General features: G+C 35.9%; 1 protein-coding gene across 7 annotated transcripts in view; it reads left to right on the forward strand.

Moving 5' to 3' along the window:
* LOC120416206 (polypyrimidine tract-binding protein 2) overlaps nt 1–22871 on the forward strand; it is a 325004-nt gene that overhangs the window by 174899 nt on the left and 127234 nt on the right. For all 7 annotated transcript variants that reach the window (XR_008211763.1, XM_052706202.1, XM_039577967.2 and 4 more), the window contains 2 exons: nt 12199–12291; nt 17866–18082. Coding sequence is in view for 6 of the 7 variants with exons in the window: in XM_052706202.1 (XP_052562162.1) it covers nt 12199–12291; nt 17866–18082 (310 nt within the window). In the remaining variant the exon portion in view is untranslated. The remainder of the gene's footprint in view (nt 1–12198; nt 12292–17865; nt 18083–22871) is intronic.

A 22871-nucleotide genomic window follows, 5' to 3' on the forward strand; every position in this document is an offset into this window, starting at 1 on the left:
ACCCGACTATAAACGCATGTGAGGACAAATGGGAGCATTTTTGCTCCGGAAACGGGATCGAATTTGTTTGACTTTTTAGATCAAATTTAGTGCACTTTTGATCATAATTTCTGTTCTGCGAGACCATTTCTCATCATTTTGGTGACACACACATCCACACGCAAGATCAGAAGTTAACTGCTTAACGAAAGTCGCCATCAATATCTTTTCACTTGCGCTAACGATTTCAAAGCGCTTAAGATATAAAATTGCTTCCAACTACCGGCAACATGGTCTTTTGACCATTACTTAATCACTCACTTGAAAAATAATCCCGAAAAATGTAAATAATTAGCAAGCACCATAAAAAAAACAAACGCGCTAAGTCTTTTGACGTTTGACTTTTGACTACCCATTCCAATCAAAAGCTGAAGAAAACCGAGCGAGAAGCGAAGGCAAATAAGGAACAAAGAGTGGCCACCAACACCACCAACATGCTGGTGCAGCGCCTGTTGGAGTGAGCAAGTGCTGCCAGGAAACTTTCGCTATAAATGCTACTTTTCGTGAATGTTCGCTTAAAATTTCATCAATTTTGGCAGCACTAAGCAAACCCAAAAGAGCGCTGGAAGAAAAAAAGAACTAAGCTGAAAATAGAAAAATGGGCGTGGCCCAATGCACTCGACTGATTAGAATGCATTTTTGAAATATTTTTTTAAAATGCTTGTAAAAGGAATAGCATAACTTTTAATAATAGTGAAAATCAACAGAAATGTTCACAAAAAGTTGCTTTACTCGTTGGTGTACTTGTTTTTAGTTAAAATTTTAAGGAACAATCCAGATTATCCAGCATCATTCAAACACGACCGCTTATTAGGCTTAAAATGGGCATATTTCCCCTACCAGAATGTTTCAACCTGTTGTTTCCAAAATGTAATCATAAACTAATTATTCATTTAAGCTTAAATTTCCTCTTCCAATTCGAGAAAAAGAAAGGGTGCAAATCAAGACATCCCTCAAGGCTTGTCTTAGATTCGTAATCCTAAGGCTTTCCTTGCAAGCCATAATAATTTCTCCGAAACAAAGACATACCTAATTTGCGATTTCTGCGCTGGTTGCGATGTCCTTTCCCACCGGGATTCGATTCCCTTCGCGGGAGGTTGGGGAAGAAGCCAAACACCCTAATGAAAGTAGGATTAATTCCTTACCTTTGGGCTCTAATGGGTGGCGCGATGTTGATGGTATAGGCTGGCTAGAAATTAATTTACTTCTGCCGCCGCTGCGTAGAACGATGATGGAGTACTGATGAAAGGGGTTTGTTCTAAGAACGGCCAGACACAAAAGATGGATTATTTTTCGCGAGGGATGATTGATTAGCTGTTTTGCATGACTTGCGCTCGTTCAAAGTAGAAGATTTTGACGAGAGTTATCTCAGACGAGGTACCTTGAAGTTGGGAAAACATAGCACAAACCTTAAGCTCTACTGCCAAATTGAACTCTTAACTGAGCCAACTAAGCCGGGGGGATTACTGGCAACTCCTCTCAACAAAACTAATGCAAAACTACAACCCTTCAAGATAATGGTTTTCACAAGAGAACCACAAAGTAACAAACAGTAGGGCATACGAAAACTCCGTCCTTGGTTTGGTCAATTTTGCCAGTACATCTTAACATTCATTTCGATAATGGAATGGAATCAAGTGGCAACTGCCACTTAGACCTCGTCCCTTTTAGGGATTTTCAAAAGGAGTTGATGTCATATCGAAGCTATGAAGTTTTTATTTGGAATAAAAAGTTGAATTCATCTCTTTTTTTTTAAAAAAAAAGGTCATAGATGTTGTACCATCTTAGCAATAAATCTTTTGACCAACCCGAACGTATCTTGATTAGACCGCTTCACACTCACTTAAGCCATCCCGCTCTGACGGAATGCAGATGAGTGCCCTGCCCTACACACACAAGTTTATCCACTAAACCGAGAAAGCAAATATTATCCAACCGCACCCAGCACCACTGGTGTTGACATTCTCACACATGCTCGTACTTTTGTCCCCACCGACCGTCGACAGTGTCCAAAGGATCAACGCCAAGTGGCCAAAGACAAACATTGTCTCCGGCCAGAGCTCTCATCGTCGGACGAATGTCCCACGTACGTGTTCGAAAGATTATTGGAAAACCCTCTTTTGCTCTCGCCCTCATCTGTTGGACAACATTGTGGAGGAGTTCTTGGCTCTTCTTTTTTTTTTAAACCATTTTGGGATGTCCGATGTCCTTCTAGAGTCGTTCAAACTTTGTCGAAAAACTGTGATGAGATCGTTATCGACTAGTGAAGGACCAGGGACTCTTCCGTCTGTTTCGAGTGCAAGTTTGCTTTGGGGACGACTGTGTTTATCTTTATCAGCAACTTTGGGAAATGCTCTGTGTGAGCTCTCATCGTGAGACTTGTCAGGATTCAGAAGTTGTGCACAGTAAAAATTATTTGGAGAAATAACAGGAGATAGATTCTACTGGTTTATATCTTAACTTAAATGTGATGCCGAATTGGTATCAATAATAGCTTACAATAGTTAAAATGGGCAGTTCGGTTTGCTCTAAAAGCCTTTTTCTATATAAGTCAAAAGGTCGTAAAAATATGTTTCTGTTTTTACTTAAGATTGATCACCAAAAAGGCAGTAAATTTTAAATAGATGTCGAAATGGTAACCATTTTTAAGTTACTTATATTTTTCGGTAGAATTACATGTTTTTTAAATGACTTTCTTACGTATTATATTTTGCCCTAGATATCGAATTGGCAAAAATCTTCTTTGATTATAATTCAGAAACCCGATTTAATCCCACCAGGGGTGAGATAGAGCCTTTCTTACTAAAGAATATAACTTCTTTCAATGCATAACATCGACTTGATACAAAAAATCTTATGATGAAAGCAAGGTATTATTAATGATGTGTTTTCTAAAAGAAATTGAAAACGCAATTTTCACCAATAGAACATTTATAATCGTAAAAAAAACTTAATCAAACAAGTGTTTATGACAAACGCAAGCATGGCAAGCTTCCCATGCGCCAGTGACGACGCACACCGCGGTTTTGGTTTTCTAGTTTTGGTACGAGCCCAAAAATCGAACAAAGCAGGCGCAAAGCAAAACCGAGTTATTTTTACAACCGCACCACTACACACTCAATCGCAATACCAAAACTTTGAAAACGATATAAAGCTTAGAAGCTTCGAAAGCTCCTATTGAAATCACGACAAAATGAAGCCTACTTAAAGGTGATTTTAGGAGCACACGGGAAACAAATTGTTTGTACCCGGATGAATGCCCTATGTTAAACAAGTTTTTGCATAAACATTGGACAGTTATGCAAAAATGGACAGAGCAAAAAAACGAAAAGCTACGATATCTTACATGTTGAAGGAAACATCGGTAGACAAGCTACTACAAACGATTATAAGTTGAGCCAAAACATATATGCGCCAGCATTCTCGCGCCAGTATTCGAAGCTCAACTTGACAACTTGTCGACTTGGCGACGAAGCGTCGAAAATCGATGCAGGGTGATTTTTTGGCGATTTTTCCGATTAATATTCATGCTGAATCGTCATATTTACAAACATGAACATGACGTCTAGCCATAAAGTAAAACCTATACCTTTCTTTAATAAGAAAGGCAAAAAGCAAATCGTTCTAAAAATTGATCGGGATTGCCGATCGATGTTAAATTTGTTTCAGAATGCTCAGAAACGAAAAATGTTGACGAAGGTCACCAGATGGGCTTTTACCTGGGATTTTTTTTCTTATGGTAGGTAAATCAAACGGCTCTAACTCCAGAACCATATTATGAATCTGGATGAAAATTTGGGAGGTTGTAGAGCTCGAAAAATTGAATTTTTGAGATAAATAAAAGATATGAAAATGAAAAATTTTGACCATATTTTCATTTAAAAACTGTGTATTTAGTTGAAAAGTCTGGCCACATCCGAAAACAGATGGATATTTCGAAATTTGAGGTTCTAGCTTTCATCTGCATTCAGAAGAATCAAAATCGGATTCAGGGGAGCTGAGTACGACGCGACATAAAATTTGGCAACATTTTACCACACACGAACATCATCATCTCCACGGAATTTATTTTCTCAAAATTTGGAGGTTGGAGATAGACGAGTTCTGTCAAGATGAATCAATAGAGCGTCGAAAATCAATGCAATGTGATTTTTTGGCGTTTTTCCGATTAATATTCATGCTGTATCGTCTTATTTACGAAGATTAAAATGACGTCCAGCCATAAAGTAAAACCTATACCTTTCTTTAGTAAGAAAGGAAAAAAAGGTGCAATCAGTAAAAAAAATATGTTTTACTGCCTATCTCACTGTATCAAATGTATTTTTAAAAGGAAATTCGTTATCATTGTCAAAAAATAATGTAGATGTCGAATTGGTCACCCTTAATGACTTTCTTACTTATTTTATTTTGAAATAGATATAGAATTGATTACTCTTGCAAGAATCTCATTTCTTCTTGATTTGGAAAAGGTATTTGAAATCATTAAAAAACAATATTTTAAAATTTGTTCTATTGCATCAAATGTAATTGTTCAAGGAAAATTTGTAATCAATACCAAAATAAATTTAGATATTGAATTGATAACCTTTTTCAGTCATTTCATGATTTTCGACCGAATTACATGTTTTTTTAAATGTCTTTCTTATGTATTATATTTTGAAATAGATATCGAATTGGTTGTTCTTACTAAAAACCATATTGATTATGATTTAGAAAAGGTTTGTGCAATCGATAAAAAGAGCGATTTTAACATCTGTTTTACAGTATGAAATTTGTTTTTTTTTTTTGAAAGAATTTCGTAATCATTGCCTTTTTTTAGATCAATTTAGAGATTTTTTACTTTAAATTACTCAATTCACCTTTAGGTGGTTGGTGCCATCCTAACATTCATTCATCCAAATATTTGAGATTTAGCCAACACTTAATTGTTTATAAATTTTAATAGGGTGGTCGGATCTTCGAACCCTTGGACTCGTTGGAAAGGTCTTCCAATCGGTTGCATGATAGATCCGGACATCACTTCCATCAAAATATTCAATGGGGGTTGTCAGATCTTCAACCTTTTGAACGCATTGGAAAGGTCTTTTTAATACCTTTCTAAAAATGTACAACATAAAGGGTTTTCTTCCAAAAACCACCCTTTACAATCTTTTGGACTTTGTTTCTTTACTAAACATCATAAATTTCAATAGTGACTTATGGGACTCCAAGACGAATCAAAGTCCAATACAGATAAAATCGGTTCTGTCAGTGCCGAGATATTCGAGTGACAATTTCTTGATCAACATCCCACCACACACAGACAGACATTCAGATTTTGATTCTGAGTTGATATGTACACGTGAAGCTGGGTCTACGAGGTCAAATTACGAAGTTCAATTTTCGAGTGAATTTATCGGTGATTTTTTCCAAAAATATTGCTTTAGCAATCAAAAAGTTGATGATTAACTGCAAATTAATTGCTATCTGAAAGAAGTGTTGAATTGGTCACTGAAATTTGAACTTTTTTCTTATTTGTTTTAATAAAAAAAATAAATCTTTTTCAATTGGAGTATTTATTGTCAATAAAAGGAACTTGAAAAAACACGACATCTCGCTAAAAAAAAATGCACATCTTTCTTTAACATACAAATGCCTTGACTAGTTTACAAATAAGGTGTGTGTTTGCAGATATCGAATTGGTTGCACTCGTTTAACTTTGTTGTAAATCCTTTTTCAGGAATACTTTAGGGAATGAAAACCCAGTTGTAACGATTATGTCATGTTTTTCCAATATACTTCAATGTTTGTAACTGAAGTGCATTAAAATTGTTTGGCATGTTTTTGGTCTTTGAAATGTTAGAAAAATTACTTGTTTTGATTAGTTTTGATAGATGTCGAATTGTTCATAACAAAACATGTTTTATTTAGAAGTCAAATAATTAATTTTGCTTTCATTATTTTCCTTAGAGCAAAAGTGATGATTTGAACAATATTTCCAACAGTGCACCTCCAACCTTGTTGAGTAACTCCCTCGACAAGTACCACACAGAGAGTGAACACAGTGATTATAAACCACTCGACGGCGAGGAGGTGTCCTTTTTGGGGGGAAAAGTGGTGTGGTGATGATTAAATAGAATTAGGACCATGAAATGCGAGTGTCTTTCGGACGGTCGCGAGTAACAGTCCCCTAGATGCTGTCGATGATGAGAGGATGTGTCCCGTGGTGGTTTCGAACTTTTGGGATTTGCGGTTTTTTTTCTGGGAAGGGGTTTTAGGGAATGAGGAAACGATTAGGTGTTTAAGTAGTTTAAGAGTGTTTGGGGTGGGAAATCCTTGGAGCAGGTGTTTGATATAAAAAGGGTGACGTCTCAAAATTAATTAAATTGTTATGTTTAATAACACTGAAGTTTGAAAAATATCTAATAAGATCTTAATCCTGCATCGTACCATGTCGTGCAAAGTCGCCCATACATCCTGTTATTAACCTCTCGAGGCGGGTTCACCGAAGTAAGCATCCCATCCATGGCCAAACTTCACTGCACACAACCAAAGGGGCGCTCCGGAAGCTACCTGTTAGCACTTTAAATCCTTCCGTTTTGCTTTTGCCGTCATCCTTTTTTGCAAAAGACGCGCAAGGGAAGGGGGTTTCCATTCCCGAAGCAACAGCAAAAAAGAGTAAAACTTGCACAATAGAACAGAATAGAGCATTCAGAGCATATGTGCGGCGACGACGTCGACGACAGCGAGATCTGCGGGAAGAAAAAGCCAAAAGTAAAGCAACGAAGGTGAAAGCATAATTCTCTTCCGTCTTCCGGCTTTAGTGCTTCGCCGGGATGTGTGCTACCTCGTACGAAGGTTGAGCGCAATGTTTGCTCTTGCTTCTCCATCCCATAAAGTTGTAAAAATTGACGAGTTGGGCACGGAAAAGCAAGGGAGATTTTGGTTGATAAACTGTTTTAGAAGCAAACCAGCTAAAACATCGACTTCAATAAAACAACAATAATGCAAACAATTAAAACAATTAAACTATCAAATATCCAACCAAAAATATAGTAGAACAGTTGTTTAAAAACTGTTATACGAAACTTCAATTTGATTTTTTTTTTAACCAATATTCAATGAAGATTTACACCTATATAATTGGATAGATATCGAACTGCACACTCTTTTTGCTAACTTTTTGATAGAAACTTCTTCAAATAAATTTCAAAGACGTTTCTTTCCGTGCATTCCCCTTCCTCAAAATTTCCAACAGGTCGCACCACAGACACACGGACCGGTGGCGGTTTTTTATGACTATTGCCATATTACATTTATTATTTTTGTCCCGTGAATGGTGTCGTCCCACCCCGTTCGAATCAACAATAATTCCGAACGACGACGGGGGTTGAAGATGTGCTTCCGGGCGAGTTTGTCCTTTCCAAATGGCATCGTCATCGCCGCCGCCACCGTCGCCGTCGCGCGATGATAAAAGGATTGGGAATCAATAATTTACAAGAAATGGTAAAAAATGGTGCAAAAAATATTGGAGGGAAAACTGCTCTTTGGTGGTGGCAGAGGAAGCATCTTCGTGCTATTTTCGGTTTTGCTTGCGATTTCTGCGAGCTAGAAATTGCTGGGCTTCAATATCGAACGGGTTTTTGGGGAAAGGATTTCTGCGTTTGAGTTCGTTTTGGGGGCCACGGGAAAAGGACGATTTTAATAAGATTAAAAGTTTGCTTGGGGCAGAGTTTTCTGAAAAGATGTTCACGAAGATTGAATAAAGCTCTTGGCAAACGTTTGAAGAAGGACTTTAAATTGTTTGCGTCAATTTGTGATCACTTACAGCTGTTCAATAATTTTATTTATTTTTAAATGGTGCCGAATTGTTTACCAATTTGACAGTAAACTAGATTGTAGTTTTCCTCACCCAATTTAGCAAGCTCAAAAACCAAATTTTGACTATGTTTGGCATTTTATTGATACATCTACTAACGTCGTGACTGGATTTGCTTAATGTGGGTAGATGTCGAATTGTAATCTTTTTCAGCAAAATCGTTCAGAATATTAAATTTCAACTTTTTTGGAATTAATTTCAAGTGCACTTGATATTTCTTAAACAATTTTAAAATAACACTTTTTTCTGGTCGTTACCTGTTGTGACAAACCAGGGTTAGATATCGAACTGTCAGTTCAAATCATAACTTCCGGAAAAAGAAATCTCTTCGTCGTTCGTCGAGTTCAACTACTCCCACCCTCACCTCAGATATTTTATGTCCTTTTGCGAAGTTGAATAAAAAAGAGTCGAAACCATAAAGGACGAAGGCGCGATGACAAATAGGGTTTATTTTTATTTATGATGTTCAATACGTACAGTGTCATCGTCGAACTTCCGCAGCGGCAGCAGCAGGTCAAGGAGGCGAAAGATCGAAAGAATTTTCCCAGTTTTTCTTCGAAGTTATAGTCGGGGTAAGGGGAAGTCAATGTTTACCGCACAAAGAGTCCTGGAAATCCTCAAGGAGGGGGGAGATGTGAAAAAGTAAAAAATATTACAAAGGATTACACGGACGGTTATTTGCTCGGTGGATTATTTACGATTTGGAAGGAATCTGGCGACGCCATTTCCGGTGTGAGCAGCTTTTAACGTCAGCGTGTCAGGAGAAATTTTGCCCGGAAAGGGGGAAAATAAATTTAATTTGATGGCTTCCTTGCGGAAAAGTAAAGTGCTTAATTAGTGCAAACATTGCGAAAAGTTTCGCCTGGGGAAATAGACTCTTCACAAGTGCACTATTTATAGTTCAAAAGCGAGCGGGAAAAGTTTCAAATCTGCTTAGAAATGTATCTGCCTCGGAGTTGGATGCACCACGCAGGAAGCTTTTGGCCCGGAAAACTTTGCCGAAGAGTGCGTTCGTTTTGCATCGTTGGATCGTTTGGCACACAGTTAAGTTGGGAAACTTTTCCATAAAGTTATTTTTTTTAATATAATGACGTTGCTGAACGATGCCAAATGTTTCAGCCAGTCAGCTTTAAAAATAAAATCAAGACGATTTTCGGAAATTTATGCTTGATGTTTTTAATGTTACAGCAACCAATTCGATATCTGTATCGAGAATATCAAAGATTTTGGCTAAAAACATGCCAAACAGTCCTTTATCTATCTTATGTATAACAAAGTAAATACTAACTATTTTAAACCCGGTCCTTTAACATTCACTTGAGAAAAACTGCCACTTTGTCACACGACCCAAATTATCCCACGAAACCACTGTCACACATACACTGATTCACCCATACATTCCTCAACTCTCACCGTGCCGAGGCAAGTAGAAAAGCACAAAAGGCGCAAAACCACAACAATTTTGTGTCGTTGGACTCACAAAACGCCCCCCACACTCATACACTCTGTGTGAAACAGCGCGTTTCGCGATGAGCGCCTAAAAGGTAGGCAAACCGCAGCGCGCACACACACACACAGGATGACGTCCGCGTCATCGTCGTCATGCTGGTGTGAGCCTCATTGTTGCCAGAAATCCCCAAACCCCGCTGGTGCTGGTTTTAGTGGTTTCTGGTGAAACGCGGTGTGTGTGTTTTTCAAAAGGAGAAGCGTTGTAACAAAATCCTTGAAAGTGGTTTTGTGCTTTTGGCATACGTGGAAAAAAGTGACGCAAAAAGTGGCGAAAAAGTTTGATAAGCGCGCACAGAGAGCTCGCGGGTTTGAGTTCAGACTATTAATAATTTAAAAAGAAGGACAAGTTTTATCCGCGAGGGATTGCAGCAAAAAAATGGGGGAGTTTTGTTCCGCTAGATCCCATAACTAGTTTTATTATCTTTTTAGTGGTATTATCGTTTAATGACATTTGCGCTGCATGAAACGATATGGATTGCTACTTAAAATAACTTAATATACGACGAAATAACAAATCGTGAGATGGTTACCAATTCGATATCTAGTTGTGGTTTTGTCAATCTTCTGAAAAATGATATTTGATGTGTAGAAGTTGTTAAGAGCGAGTTTTTCACCGATGTGAAACAGGTCGTATCGAGGTGCTCCGATTTGGATGAAACTTTCAGGGTTTGTTTGTCTATACATGAGATGAACTCATGCCAAATATGAGCCCTCTACGACAAAGGGAAGTGGGGTAAAACGGTCATTGAAGTTTGAGGTCCAAAATACATGAAAAATCTTAAAATTGCTCGCATTTCCGTAAAACTTCATCAATTCGAACTCTCTTAGATGCATTCGAATGGTCTTTTGAAGCCCTTCAAAATGTGCTATAGACATCCAGGATTGGTTTGACTTTTTCTCATAGCTTTTGCAAATTACTGTTAAAAATAGATTTTTTTAAAACCTTAATAACTTTTCCCAACAGCCTCCAACACCCATACTCCTATAGGTCAAAAGTTAGGGAATTTCATGGACTATAAGCCTATGGTATTAACTTTTTGGCCAATCGCAGTTTTTCTCATAGTTTGACGATTTTTCTAGAACAAACATTTTACAACGTTAGTTTTTGCCCTGTAGGCCGCCATAGCGGCATTTTTTGGTCTCAATTTTGTCATATTCGGAATCCTCGGACAATTTCACGTAAGTTAGAAGTATTGGAGTTGTAAATTTGATAGGAAAAATTGCCGTTTAGAATGAATTAAAATATTTTTTAACAATTTGTTGGATTGGGGGTAAAACAGGTTTTCGCCTACTTGATACAGCATTTGACGTATTGGTCATAGGGTTAATAAGATCTTTTTCTTTTTTCAAATTTTTTTTATTTAATTATTTTTTAAAGAAATATTACAACTCCAATACTTCTAACTTACGTGAAATTGTCCGAGAATTTCGAATATGACAAAATTGAGACCAAAAAGTGCCGTCTTCTTGGTCTACAGGGCAAAAACTAACGTTGTAAAATGTTTGTTCTAGAAAAACCGTAAAACTATGAGAAAAACTGCGATTGGCCAAAAGTTAGTACCGTAGGCTTATAGTCCATGAAATTCCCTAACTTTTGACCTTTGGGAGTATGGGTGTTGGAGGCTGTTGGAAAAAGTTATTAAGATTTTAAAAAAATCCATTTTTAACAGTAATTTGCAAAAGCTATGAGAAAAAGTAAAACCAATCCTGGATGTCTATAGCACATTTTGAAGGGCTTCAAAAGACCATTCGAATGCATCTAAGAGAGTTGGAATTGATGAAGTTTTACGGAAATGCGAGCAATTTTAAGATTTTTTATGTTTTTTGGACCTCAAACTTCAATGCCCGTTTTACCCCACTTCCCTTTGTCGTAGAGAGCTCATATTTGGCATGAGTTCATCTCATGTATAGACAAACAAACCCTGAAAGTTTCATCCAAATCGGAGCACCTCGATACGACCTCTAGAACAAACCGAGCAGAATCTACAAATACTGCCTCTTAATTCAATTATTCTAAACTAAGAGTATACAAAACCTGTTAAAAATTCTCGAGGAACAATTCGATACCTAGCATGATTTCATAGTGTCTTCACTTGTATTAATGAGATTAGATCCGAAAAATAAAACAACTTTGGTTTTTTAAATAACAGAATAGGTTTCGAAATGCTTCCCATTAAACCTAATTTAGCGTAACCAATTCGATACCTTTGTCCTGATCGAGTTACGGGAAGTCAACCCATCACCGCTTCTTGCCATCTTCTTAAGTCAGGTGCAGAATTGGTCACCGCTTAAAAAGAATACCTGCTAGGTGACTCTTTTGCACCACTTGGCGACAAAGTTGCCTCCTCGGCGGGAGCGGTGTCCTAAGAGGATCACCGGCTGCTACTAGCTTCAAGTTGGTTGGGTTGGTTGTAAAAGTTCATGCCGCGACTTGCTAGACTACCGGTTACACACACTGTAGGGAATACCGCGTGGAGTTGGGATTGTGTGCGAAGGGACTTTTTTTGTTCGTTTTGGTGTTGGTGAGCGAGCGTGAGTTTAAGCCTGGTTGTCGAGCACAAAGGACTTAACTTTTGTTTATCACGGTTTTTGCGAAATATTCTTGAGAGATCTGGTGGAAATTGTCGGTCTTTACGTTTTTTTTTTTCGGTGGGGTTTTTATTTTGTTTTGAGTGCGAGTGTTACTTTAGTTTAAGTACTTTTGAAACAATTTCAGAAAATAATACTAATTGAGTTTTGTTTCTTTTTTTTATCGCGCGCTACCCTTTTTCCTCCTCACAAACAATCTCTAGGGGTGTATGGTGATGTACAACGTGTAAAGATACTCTACAACAAGAAGGATTCGGCGCTGATCCAGATGGCTGAACCCCACCAAGCGTATTTGGGTGAGTAAACTTTTGACTAGCTTAGTTGTAGCAATTTTCTAACAGTTACCAATTCGATATCTAGCATGTAAAACAGATAATTAGCACTTTGAAATATTTTGTTGATCAAAACCATTGCGATATCTATTTACGAAATTTTCTTTTCTTTGCATGCACGCTCAAAATCGCGGATTTTTCGTCAAAACCGAACCTACTCAGAAATTAATAAATAGAGCTTCTGTCAGATTTTAGTAAAATTCACTCAGATCTAGGTGAATTTCACTCAATTTTTGTTGAATTCTGTTTTTTTACTCAATTCTGACAGATGCCCCATTCACTCATTTCTGGGAAGTTCGGTTTTAACGAAAACAGAGTAATTTTGAACGTGCGTGTAAAAAGAAAAAATAGATATCGAATTGGTGCCTGTTGAAGAGTTTCGTGGTGTAGAAACTGCTTTCTAATATTCAAAATTGGATAAAAAAATTCTATTGCACCACAAAAAAAACTTGAATTGAATAAAAGAAAACCGACTGCTCTCTGCTTATTTAGCTATACTTTGGCAGTTTTGAATGGTGAATAGTGGATTGGCTTTCGTTCAACGACGGTTTTTTACACAATGTAAGAAAATAACTACCAACATAATGGAGGCTTCCCCTAAGAGCTCAACATTACTTTTTGTGTATTTTTTTTTTTCGTTTGAAAATTTTCGGCGGTTTGGCAGCGGTGAATGAATTCGAGCGAGCAAAAAAAAAACTACCAGTTTTGTGAGCTTTTCTGCCACGGTTGAAAAGGCAGCGAAAGGCCCTCGGGGGAGGCTGTTATTTCATTTCGCACACACAATAAATTTCACCATAAATAAGTAATCAGTTGACTGTGCATAAAAGCAGGGGGGGCTCGCTTTTAAGTATAGAATTACTGGAAAAGGAGGAAAAGTTTGGCTGAAATGAGAAACTCGTATTTTACTCAATATTTTTTTAGAATTCGATATCTAATCAACGTCTAAATGATGTGAATCTTAATCATTCAATGTTACCATCTGATACGGTATCGAATTGTGGCACGCAAATTTTAATTCGGAGAGTCACCAATTCGATATCTGCCGATTCATCCAATGAAGAAAATAACAATATGTTTTCGAAAATTTTTTATGGTTAACCATCTAATTAAATTGCAAAAAAACAATCACTTTTTCCGTGTCAAACTCGAAACAAATTTCACGTTAGCTCAACTCTGACGCGGGTAGATCGCCCCCAGGATTCCAACTTTTTCGCTTACATATCAAATAATAATTGGCAAAAATGTTTACATCCCCATGCCGGTTGCTTTCGGCGATTGCTCGCAGCAGTTGTGGTCAGTACAACTCGGAAACATCCCAAACTCGATTGTGTATTACACAAACAATCCCTGGAACAAATGAAACAGTCAAAAATACAGCTCCTCTGTATCCCGACTGCGATATTTTAATGCTGCCGGAAAAAAAACCTGCAAAAAAGGATACACGTTGGCACGCGCCCAGAAAAAATATAAAATTCCTCCCAAAAAGAAGCGAGCACAATTTTTAATCCACTTGAAAACGAAAGCTTACACGGCTGCGCCGCCGGTGGCGACCGACTGCTATTTTGATGAACATAATAAAAACTCGGAAAGGATAAATGAATAAAATAACCGAACAAAAAATTGAATGGAAGCCGCAAACCCGCCAGAAATCCGCCAACGGAACTCTGGGCGGTGAGAGATATCTGAAGCAGGAAAATGAGCCAAGAATAAACCACAAAATCAGTGCATTTTGCTGCGCCACTTTTTTTTTTTGGTTGGTGGAATTGGTTAATGTTTTGTAACGCAGGCAATTTCCTGCCGAATTGTGCAAAAAGGTTGGAATGAATAAATTGGGTATAACACATTTTATATTTTAAAACATCTTCAAACAATATAAAACAAATCTAGCTTATTGAGCAAAATTACGGATTTTTAAATTGGAGTCAATACATCAGATCAATTTTATTTGTTCAAGGTGAAACGGGACGCCGGTTCCGGGCAACTTCTGTTTCGAAGGAAGGCAAACATTTACTGAAAAAAAATCGCGGTGGTCTAACTATGAAATTGTAAATTGTTGAGGCACTTTGGCCACCGAAGCGTTTATTTTCAACATCACTGGAGTGTAGGCCAAATCCTTGCGCAAGTTTATGTAAATATAACATTGAAGTTTCAAGCTACACAGAAAAAAATCAATTCTCGTAATCGTGAATTAAGTTCACGAATGTGAGAACCACGAAGGAATTTATTCATGAGTATGTTGCATTTGCACCATAAACATGCTTATATTCCTTCTTGGTTCTCGAGTCCGTGAATTTAATTCACGATTTCGAGAATTGATTTTTTTTTTGTGTATTTGGAGCTCGTTAAAGACCTCCAAAGTTTGGCTTTTTAAAATCGGCTCCAGCAAATCAAATGGCGTCTCGGATGTCGCGAGGTGTTTAGCATTTCATTTCTGCTCACGGAGAAAATAGAGTTCCCAAAATAGTGAACAAGTGTTCATGAAAATGAGAACCTCAAACAAAGTGTTCAAATCCCATGGTACGATTTTGAAAAACGTACCATGAAATTTGAACACTTTGTTCGTGGTTCCCATTTTCATGAACGCTTGTTCACGATTTTGGGAACTCTTTTTTCTCCGTGCAGGGGCCAATTTTTCAAAAAAAAAAACCCAAACTTTTAAGGCTCCAGAGTACTCAAAACTTCAAATATTATGGATACCATAACTGACCTACAAACCAATGATGTTGAAAATAAACGCCAAAGCGTTTATGATGTTGAAATTAAGCGCCAAATGACATTTTTGAAATAATCAGTAAACAGCCTCGTTTTTTTATCTCTCTACGCATATTTGCAATCACTTAAATATCATTAAGAATCTTTTCAAATTTGTATTTTTGTCACACAAACTTTGGCGAAATTCACATGTACCTCGAGTAAAATTTATCCAAACTTGAGTTTATTATAGGGCGTCCAATTTGCCCGGGGTTTGAATTTCCCGGGAAACGGTAAAAATATTTTTTGAATCCCAGGAATTCCCGGGATCCCGGGAAAATTTTACAGTAGTGTCTAAACTACACCCAAAACTGGCAGCGCTAGTCCGAGAGAATGATGGTCTCGAGTCGAGAGAATAGTGGTACCATTCACGGACGCAGAGAACACAGCTCGAGATGGGCGATAGAACTATTCTCTCGAGGTTCATTTGCAAAAAAAGTTCATCCGTCAAACAAAAAACCAAAAGTGTCGACAACGAGAATCGAACCAGAGACCTTTGACAAACCAATCCAATGACTTAGCTGCCTCGGCCACCACAGCTTGGTGACCATGGAGAAGTCAGAAGTCGATGTATGACACTTGTTGGAGATTTATTGATTCAACTAACGAATGAATTCATTTGTTATGATGGTGTGAGTTGGTACCATTATTCTATCGATTTTGGCACTGAGCCCTCAATAAATTTTGAGAGAACGATTATCTCGATTCTGAATTTTAGGTGTAACAAGAAATAAAATTATACCAGACGAGATGTCACACTTTGGATAAGTTTAGAATTTTATATTTTATATTTAAAAACATAATTTGAAAATTATCTTTAAGTCACTACCAACCAACTACCAACTGGGGATAATCGGGACTGCAGTCTGAATAGGTACAGGAGGTTTTAGAGCAATACATTTGAAAATCGGTGTACTAATTGTTTTGACCTGCGCTGTTGTAACCGAAATCAATCAAAACAATCAGAACATTATTCAAAAACAAATAAGCTTAAAAAGCTGTCTTAATTCGTTACTTTTATCCTGATTTGCTCCAGATGCCGGTTAATGATGAAAAGTTAAATATTTTTTAAAATATTATGTTTTTTTCAAGTTTAAAGTCATAAATATACTTGAATATAATAATAAGTCTTTTTTTAAATAAATAAGATTTAGTAGAAAATATCTAAGGCGCAAAGAATTTTGGGGATCTGTAAACAAAAATTTGAACAATTTTCCCTGCCAAATTAATGCTGTTATATGCCGAATACAAATTTTAATGCTTTAAAATGCTTATCGATTACTAATTTCCACAACCAAATCTGAATTTCTAGACCAAAATTTGATATGTTTTCAATTTTGGGAATTCCCGGGACAAAATACGATAATCCCGGGATTGGGGAATTCCCGGTTTTGGAAAAATCCCGGGATTTTTGTCCCGGGAATTCCCGGGATGGACGAACTAGTTTATTAATTTGCGACCAGATTCGTGAAATATTTTTAATAAGAATAATTTAAAATGCAACTTGTGAGAACTTTGAAATAGACCCATTTGAATAATCGATCAGTGACAAAAACATTGTAAGGCTAGGTATAGAATTGTTTACCATAAAATAGGTTTGTATTGTAAAACAGTTTCGTCTAAGTATTTTTTTTATTTATTTATTTATTTATTTATTTTTTGATAAAATGTGGTAAGGCCGTTGCAAATATTTTTCGAAGTTTATGTATTTTTGTAATTGAAATACGCAACTTTTGGTACCCTAACATGTATAGGTCATCGCTGAAAATTTGAAGTTATCGCAGTTTTAGTGAAAAAAGTTGATTTTTTCCCGTTTTCGTCATTTTCCAATTTTTGCGCGTGGTGCGTTGAAAACCCCAGTTTTTATTTTCAAAAAATCGTATCTCAGAGTATTGAAAACATAACTTCACCATTTTTTGATATGCCATGTAAAACTTTCCGAGGAATCTGATAAAAATATTTTCAGACATAGGCTCTTTGGTCCTGAGACCATCAAAACAGCATTTTAAGTTTTCATACGACCTTTTCAAATTTTAAGCTAGATTTTTGGAACTTTTAACTATTTTTCACAAATAGCCAAACTAATCAATTTACTTTTGCGCCTAAGACAGCTAAAATCGGAGGAAATGGCGCGGAGATATGATTTTTCGAAAAAAGTGGTTTTTACGAAAATCGACGAAAATCATTTTTCGGACCACCCTAGCGCGGCGTAGGTCACCCTAATGGCCAAACAAAAAAAATACGGGTTGAATTATTTCGTCCAAGGAACCCCTAGAAAAATTTTTAGCCCGTGCTTAAAATCATGCTGTTTTCGTGGGGAATTGCTGAATTCAATAACTTAGCTTTTGATCAAAATAAATTCTTTTAATAATTAGTGTTGTTGTTTATTTTATCTATGTGACTTTAAATAATTAACGAATTGTTCAAAAAATTAGTTTAGAAATGAAAAACACTCGTATACAATTTGCTCATTTTTAATGCTTGTTTAGGATAGTTCTGGAATTGGTAACCATTTGAATACTTAATGTCATTTTATTGAATTCCCTTCTAGAAATTCTGCATTGAATTTATTGCTAGTTGCATATGAATTGTAAATATGTTCTTTACTGGCCAATCTTCTTTATTCGATACATCGATGCGAACAAAATAGGAATTATGGGCATCAAATGAGGCCTTCTTATACGTTGGAAATTTTAATTTCTTGATTCTGTCGTTTTTAAAGCTATTATTTTATTAACTGTTAATTCAATTTTTAATTAATTCCATTTCGATTCCCCCTTTCCGCAGCCATGACCCATCTGGATAAGCTCCGCATCTGGAACAAGACGATCCGTGTAATGGCCAGCAAGCATCAGGCGGTGCAGTTGCCGAAGGAGGGCCAGCCGGACGCCGGCCTGACCCGGGACTACGCACAGAATCCCCTGCACCGGTTCAAGAAGCCGGGCAGCAAAAACTACCAGAACATCTATCCGCCGTCTGCCACACTGCATTTAAGCAACATTCCGTACGTACCTATCCGATACTGCCAGCGTCCTACCAGTTGGTATATTTTCTTTTAATTTAATACTTTAATCTAAAGCGGGTCTTTTCCCCACCCTACTCCTGCTGCGGCGAAGTTTGCATAAACCGTAATCCACGATTCCTTCCACCCCTCGTGTTAAAGCTGAGCAAACAAACCCTTTTTTTAGTCTCACCACCCACGGGAAGGGGACAATTGTCCTCTTTGGTTGATCGCATAGTGGTCAGGAGTGGACGTTGGAGGACGGGGGACAAACTTTTAATTATCTTTCATCATCATCCAGTACCACCAGCACCACCAGGTTGGTCCTTTCGCTGACCGTAACCATTGGTGACCTCTCTTCTAGCTCATTTCATAGAGGGCGCGATTTTTCCTTGTTTGTTTTTTTTTTGCCCCGCAGTAATCCTTTTGTTTGCCATTTTGTGGCGGTCGGTTGGCCATAAAAATTAATAGTTCTGGTCTTCTCTCTCTAGTACCGCTGTGTCCCCGTATGTTGACACACTAGTAAAAGATAATTGTAATTAAATAAGCGGATTTAGTGGCTTCCAACTCTATAGAGTAAGGGACAATCGCCAGAGTGCTTGGGAAGCGTGGTGTGCGGAGACTTGGTGTTTGTCTAGTCGGTGTAGTGGAGAGTCAAAAAGGGCGCCACTTAGTTGCACTGTTTATGGGTGGTTTTATTTGGGCAAACACGGGTACAGGACGCGCAGCTGGGGCATTGGAAATTCGTTTAAGTTTTAATTTTCCGCTGAGAAAGCAGTCTGCACGGAGTCTTTGTCGTGGAACCAATTCGAGTGCTTAGTTTTTGATGAACATTTATTGTACTCAAAAATTATGCTGTATCTTTTCGAGATCAATAGGAATAAGAAATAGATAAGTTTTCATGGCCAACGAAAACTGGTTCAAAGTAAAATTGCAAAGCATAGTAATCTTGGAACTGATGATTTTTCATGATTTCAGAAATCGCCCACCTTAATTTATTGAAAACACCATTGTTAAACTTTTAAAACAAGTCAATCATTAGTTTTTCTTCAAATTCAGACATGCAGTGAAGCACTGAATGATTAATTTACATTTTGTGTCATGTGTCGCTGTAGTCGAGGTTGTCAAAAATATGTTGGCTGTAAAGAGGCTATTTTTAAAGTGCTAATAAAAACTTGTTAAACCGCAGAAAGCCTTATGTAAAGTTTCAATTAGTGTTAAATTGAATAAATATTTATGCCTGCATGATCAATTCACCCAAAAAATGGGCGAAAACTGGAGCAGAAAAAAACTGGATCCTATACCCTATCAAAACATTTTTTTTTTAAATGGTGAAAATTACCCAATTTTACGAAATAAGGACCGAGTCCTTAACCTGCCAAATATTCCAGAATTTCCCAAATCGCAAGTTAAAAAATGGGGGCTTATTAGATGACACTGAGAAAAACACAGAAACACAAAATTTAAACATTAAGGGATTACATGTAAATCGACAAAAAAGTGACATGTGACATGAGTGACATGAGCACACAATTAATTTTATTTAAAATCTGTTTTCAGGGCATTAAAATATACATTTTTATCTATCATCAAAACAAATTTGAAGACATTTGGTTATATCATTGCCGAGATATAGCTATTTGAAGTCAGCAGATTAAAAAAAAACGGGTGCCACGATACCTTAACACTGCCTTGACCAAATCGGCTCAAAATTTTGGTGAAGACTCGTTAAACCGGTCCTGTGTGCATGACGAAGCCCGATTTTCAAAAAACTTTTTTTTAGGATAAAAATATTTTTGTATTTTCATATAAAAAATTGTTAGTTTTTGATTTTTGTATAATTTTGTATAAACAAAGTAAAAAAAAAAATTTCCGAAAATTTTCTCAGTTTTTTAAAAACATTTTTTTGCAGCGGTGCTTTTTCCATGAAGTATTTTTAAACTTTACAACTGAACATTTTTGAAAAAAATTCTCCAGAAATGCCAATAACTTGATAACTGTGCACTTCATCCAAAAATGTCAAAAATGTCATAAAGTGTAAAGTCATTTACAAAAGTGATTTAACATTTAAACATTTAAAAAAAAATCTTGGATTCATAACTCCGGTATAAACTTTTAGAAGAACTCTTGTAAGAAATGTAAAATTTTAAGTCTTCTAAAAAAATGCATAATTTGGGAATCATAGTTTAACAATCAAAAGTAAAATAAAAATGTCGGGAATTTTTCCGTGTACCTTTTTTTTCTCAAAAGTCATAATCAAAATCTACAATTTTGCCGAAGACACCAAATCGGTCAGAAAATTTCTTTTCAAGATACAGATTTCCACAAAATCATTACCTCAAATTTTTGTTAAAAAAATCTTAATATTTCGCTAATGGTTTGACATTTGGAAACATGTTTTCAAAACTTTGGCCTCTATTTTGATAAAAAAAAATGGTCACGTATCAGGAATCTTCATGCTATAATTTATTTATTTCCCTTAAGGCAAATGCAAATTTTGTTAAAATTTGTTGTCTCCAACTCACTTTCAGAATCTTTGAAAAAAAATCAAAGAGCAAAACAAATAACTGAAAAATTAAATTTACATCAAAAATCCTGATAACTATTTGGAATATATTTTTTGTTTATCTTTGTTGCATTTTTTAATTAAATTGTGCACTTTTGGACTTATTAATTATAACTTTTTTTCAAATTAGAGACCGCTGATAAAAAAGTCGTAATTCTGAGAAAAAAATAATGAATTTGTTATGAGCAATTCTCTACAAAATCGGTCTTTTTTCTTGAATTTTAATTTTTGTGTTTTTTAATCCGACTGAAACTTTTTTGGTGCCTTCAGTATGCCCAAAGAAGCCATTTTGCATCATTAGTTTGTCCATATAATTTTCCATACAAATTTGGCAGCTGGTCATGAAAATGAATGCATGAAAATTGAAAAATCTGTATCTTTTGAAGGAATTTTTTGATCGATTTGGTGTCTTCGGCAAAGTTGTAGGTATGGATGCGGACTACGCTGGAAAAAATGATACACGGTGAAAAAAATTGGGGATTTTTATTTTAACTTTTTGTCTCCAAAACATGATTTGCAAAAAAACACTATTTTGATTTTTTTTTTATATGTTTTAGAGGACATCAAATGCCAACTTTTCAGAAATTTCCAGGTTGTGCAAAAAATCTTTGAGCGAGTTATGAATTTTTGAATCAATACTGATTTTTTTCAAAAAATTGAAAAATTGGTCGCAAAAATTTCTCGAGTTCATTTTTCGATGTAAAATCAAATTTGCAATCAAAAAGTACTCTAGTGAAATTTTGATAAATTGCACCGTTTTCAAGTTAAGTCCATTTTTAGGTGACTTTTTTGAAAATAGCCGAAGTTTTTTATTTTTTTTTTTATTAGTGCACATGTTTGCCCACTTTTGAAAAAAATATTTTTGAAAAGCTGAGAAAGTTCTTTAAATTTTGCTTTTTTGAACTTTGTTGATACGACCCTTAGTTGCTGAGATATTGCCATGCAAAGGTTAAAAAACAGGAAAATTGATGTTTTCTAAGTCTCACCCAAACAATACACCATTTTCTAATGTCGATATCTCAGCAACCGATTTACAATGTTGAAATATGAAACATTCGTGAAATTTTCCGATCTTTTCGAAAAAAATATTTTCAAAATTTTTAAACCAATACTAACATTTCAAAAGGGCGAAACATTCAATGTTACGCCCTTTTAAAATGTTAGTCTTGGTTTAAAAATTTTGAAAATATTTTTTTCGGAGAGATCGAAAAATTTCACGAATGTTTCATATTTTAACATTGAAAATCGGACCATTAGTTGCTGAGATATCGACGTTAGAAAATGGTGGGTTGTTTGGGTGAGACTTAAAAAACATCAATTTTCCTGTTTTTAAACCTTTGCATGGCAATATCTCAGCAACTAAAGGTCGTATGAACAAAGTTCGAGAAAGCAAAATATAGAGAATTTTCTCAGCTTTTCAAAAATATTTTTTTCAAAAGTGGGCAAACATGTGCACTGTGGATTTAACTTGAAAACGGTGCACTTTATCAAAATTTCACTAAAGTACTTTTTGATTGCAAATTTGATTTTACATCGAAAAAAGAAGTCGAAAATTTTTGCGATCAATTTTTCGATTTTTTGAAAAAAATAGTATTGATTCAAAAATTTATAACTTGCTCAAAGATTTTTTGCACAACCTGGAAATTACTGAAAAGTTGGCATTTGATGTCCTCTAAAACATATCAAAAAATAAAAAAAATAAAAATAGTGTTTTTTTGCAAATCAAGATTTAGTGACAAAAAGTTAAATAAAAAATCACCAAATTTTTTACCGTGTATCATTTTTTCCAGTATAGTCCGTATCCATACCTACAACTTTGCCGAAGACACCAAATCGATCAAAAAATGCCTTCAAAAGATACAGATTTTTGAATTTTCATACATCATTTTTGTATGACCAGCTGCCAAATTTGTATGGAAAATTATATGGACAAACTAATGATGCAAAATGGCTTCTTTGGGCATACCGAAGGCACCAAAAAAGTTTCAGTCGAACTCCAAAACTCTATAAGATTATAAGAAATACAAAATTGTGAATTAACTATTTACTAATAGAATCAATTGAATTGAATTTAGCCATCTTAAAGTAACAATCTTGGAAACAATACGTTATTAGAAAAAAAATCGCAATATTTTTTATATTGCTGAAATCTATTTGTTAACACGGTTAAAAAAAATATTGCATGCAATATTTTTTACTACAAAATTGTGTACAAAGTCTTTTTTT

The sequence above is a fragment of the Culex pipiens genome, chromosome 1, assembly GCF_016801865.2.
Source record: "Culex pipiens pallens isolate TS chromosome 1, TS_CPP_V2, whole genome shotgun sequence".
Taxonomy (NCBI): Eukaryota; Metazoa; Arthropoda; class Insecta; order Diptera; family Culicidae; genus Culex; species Culex pipiens.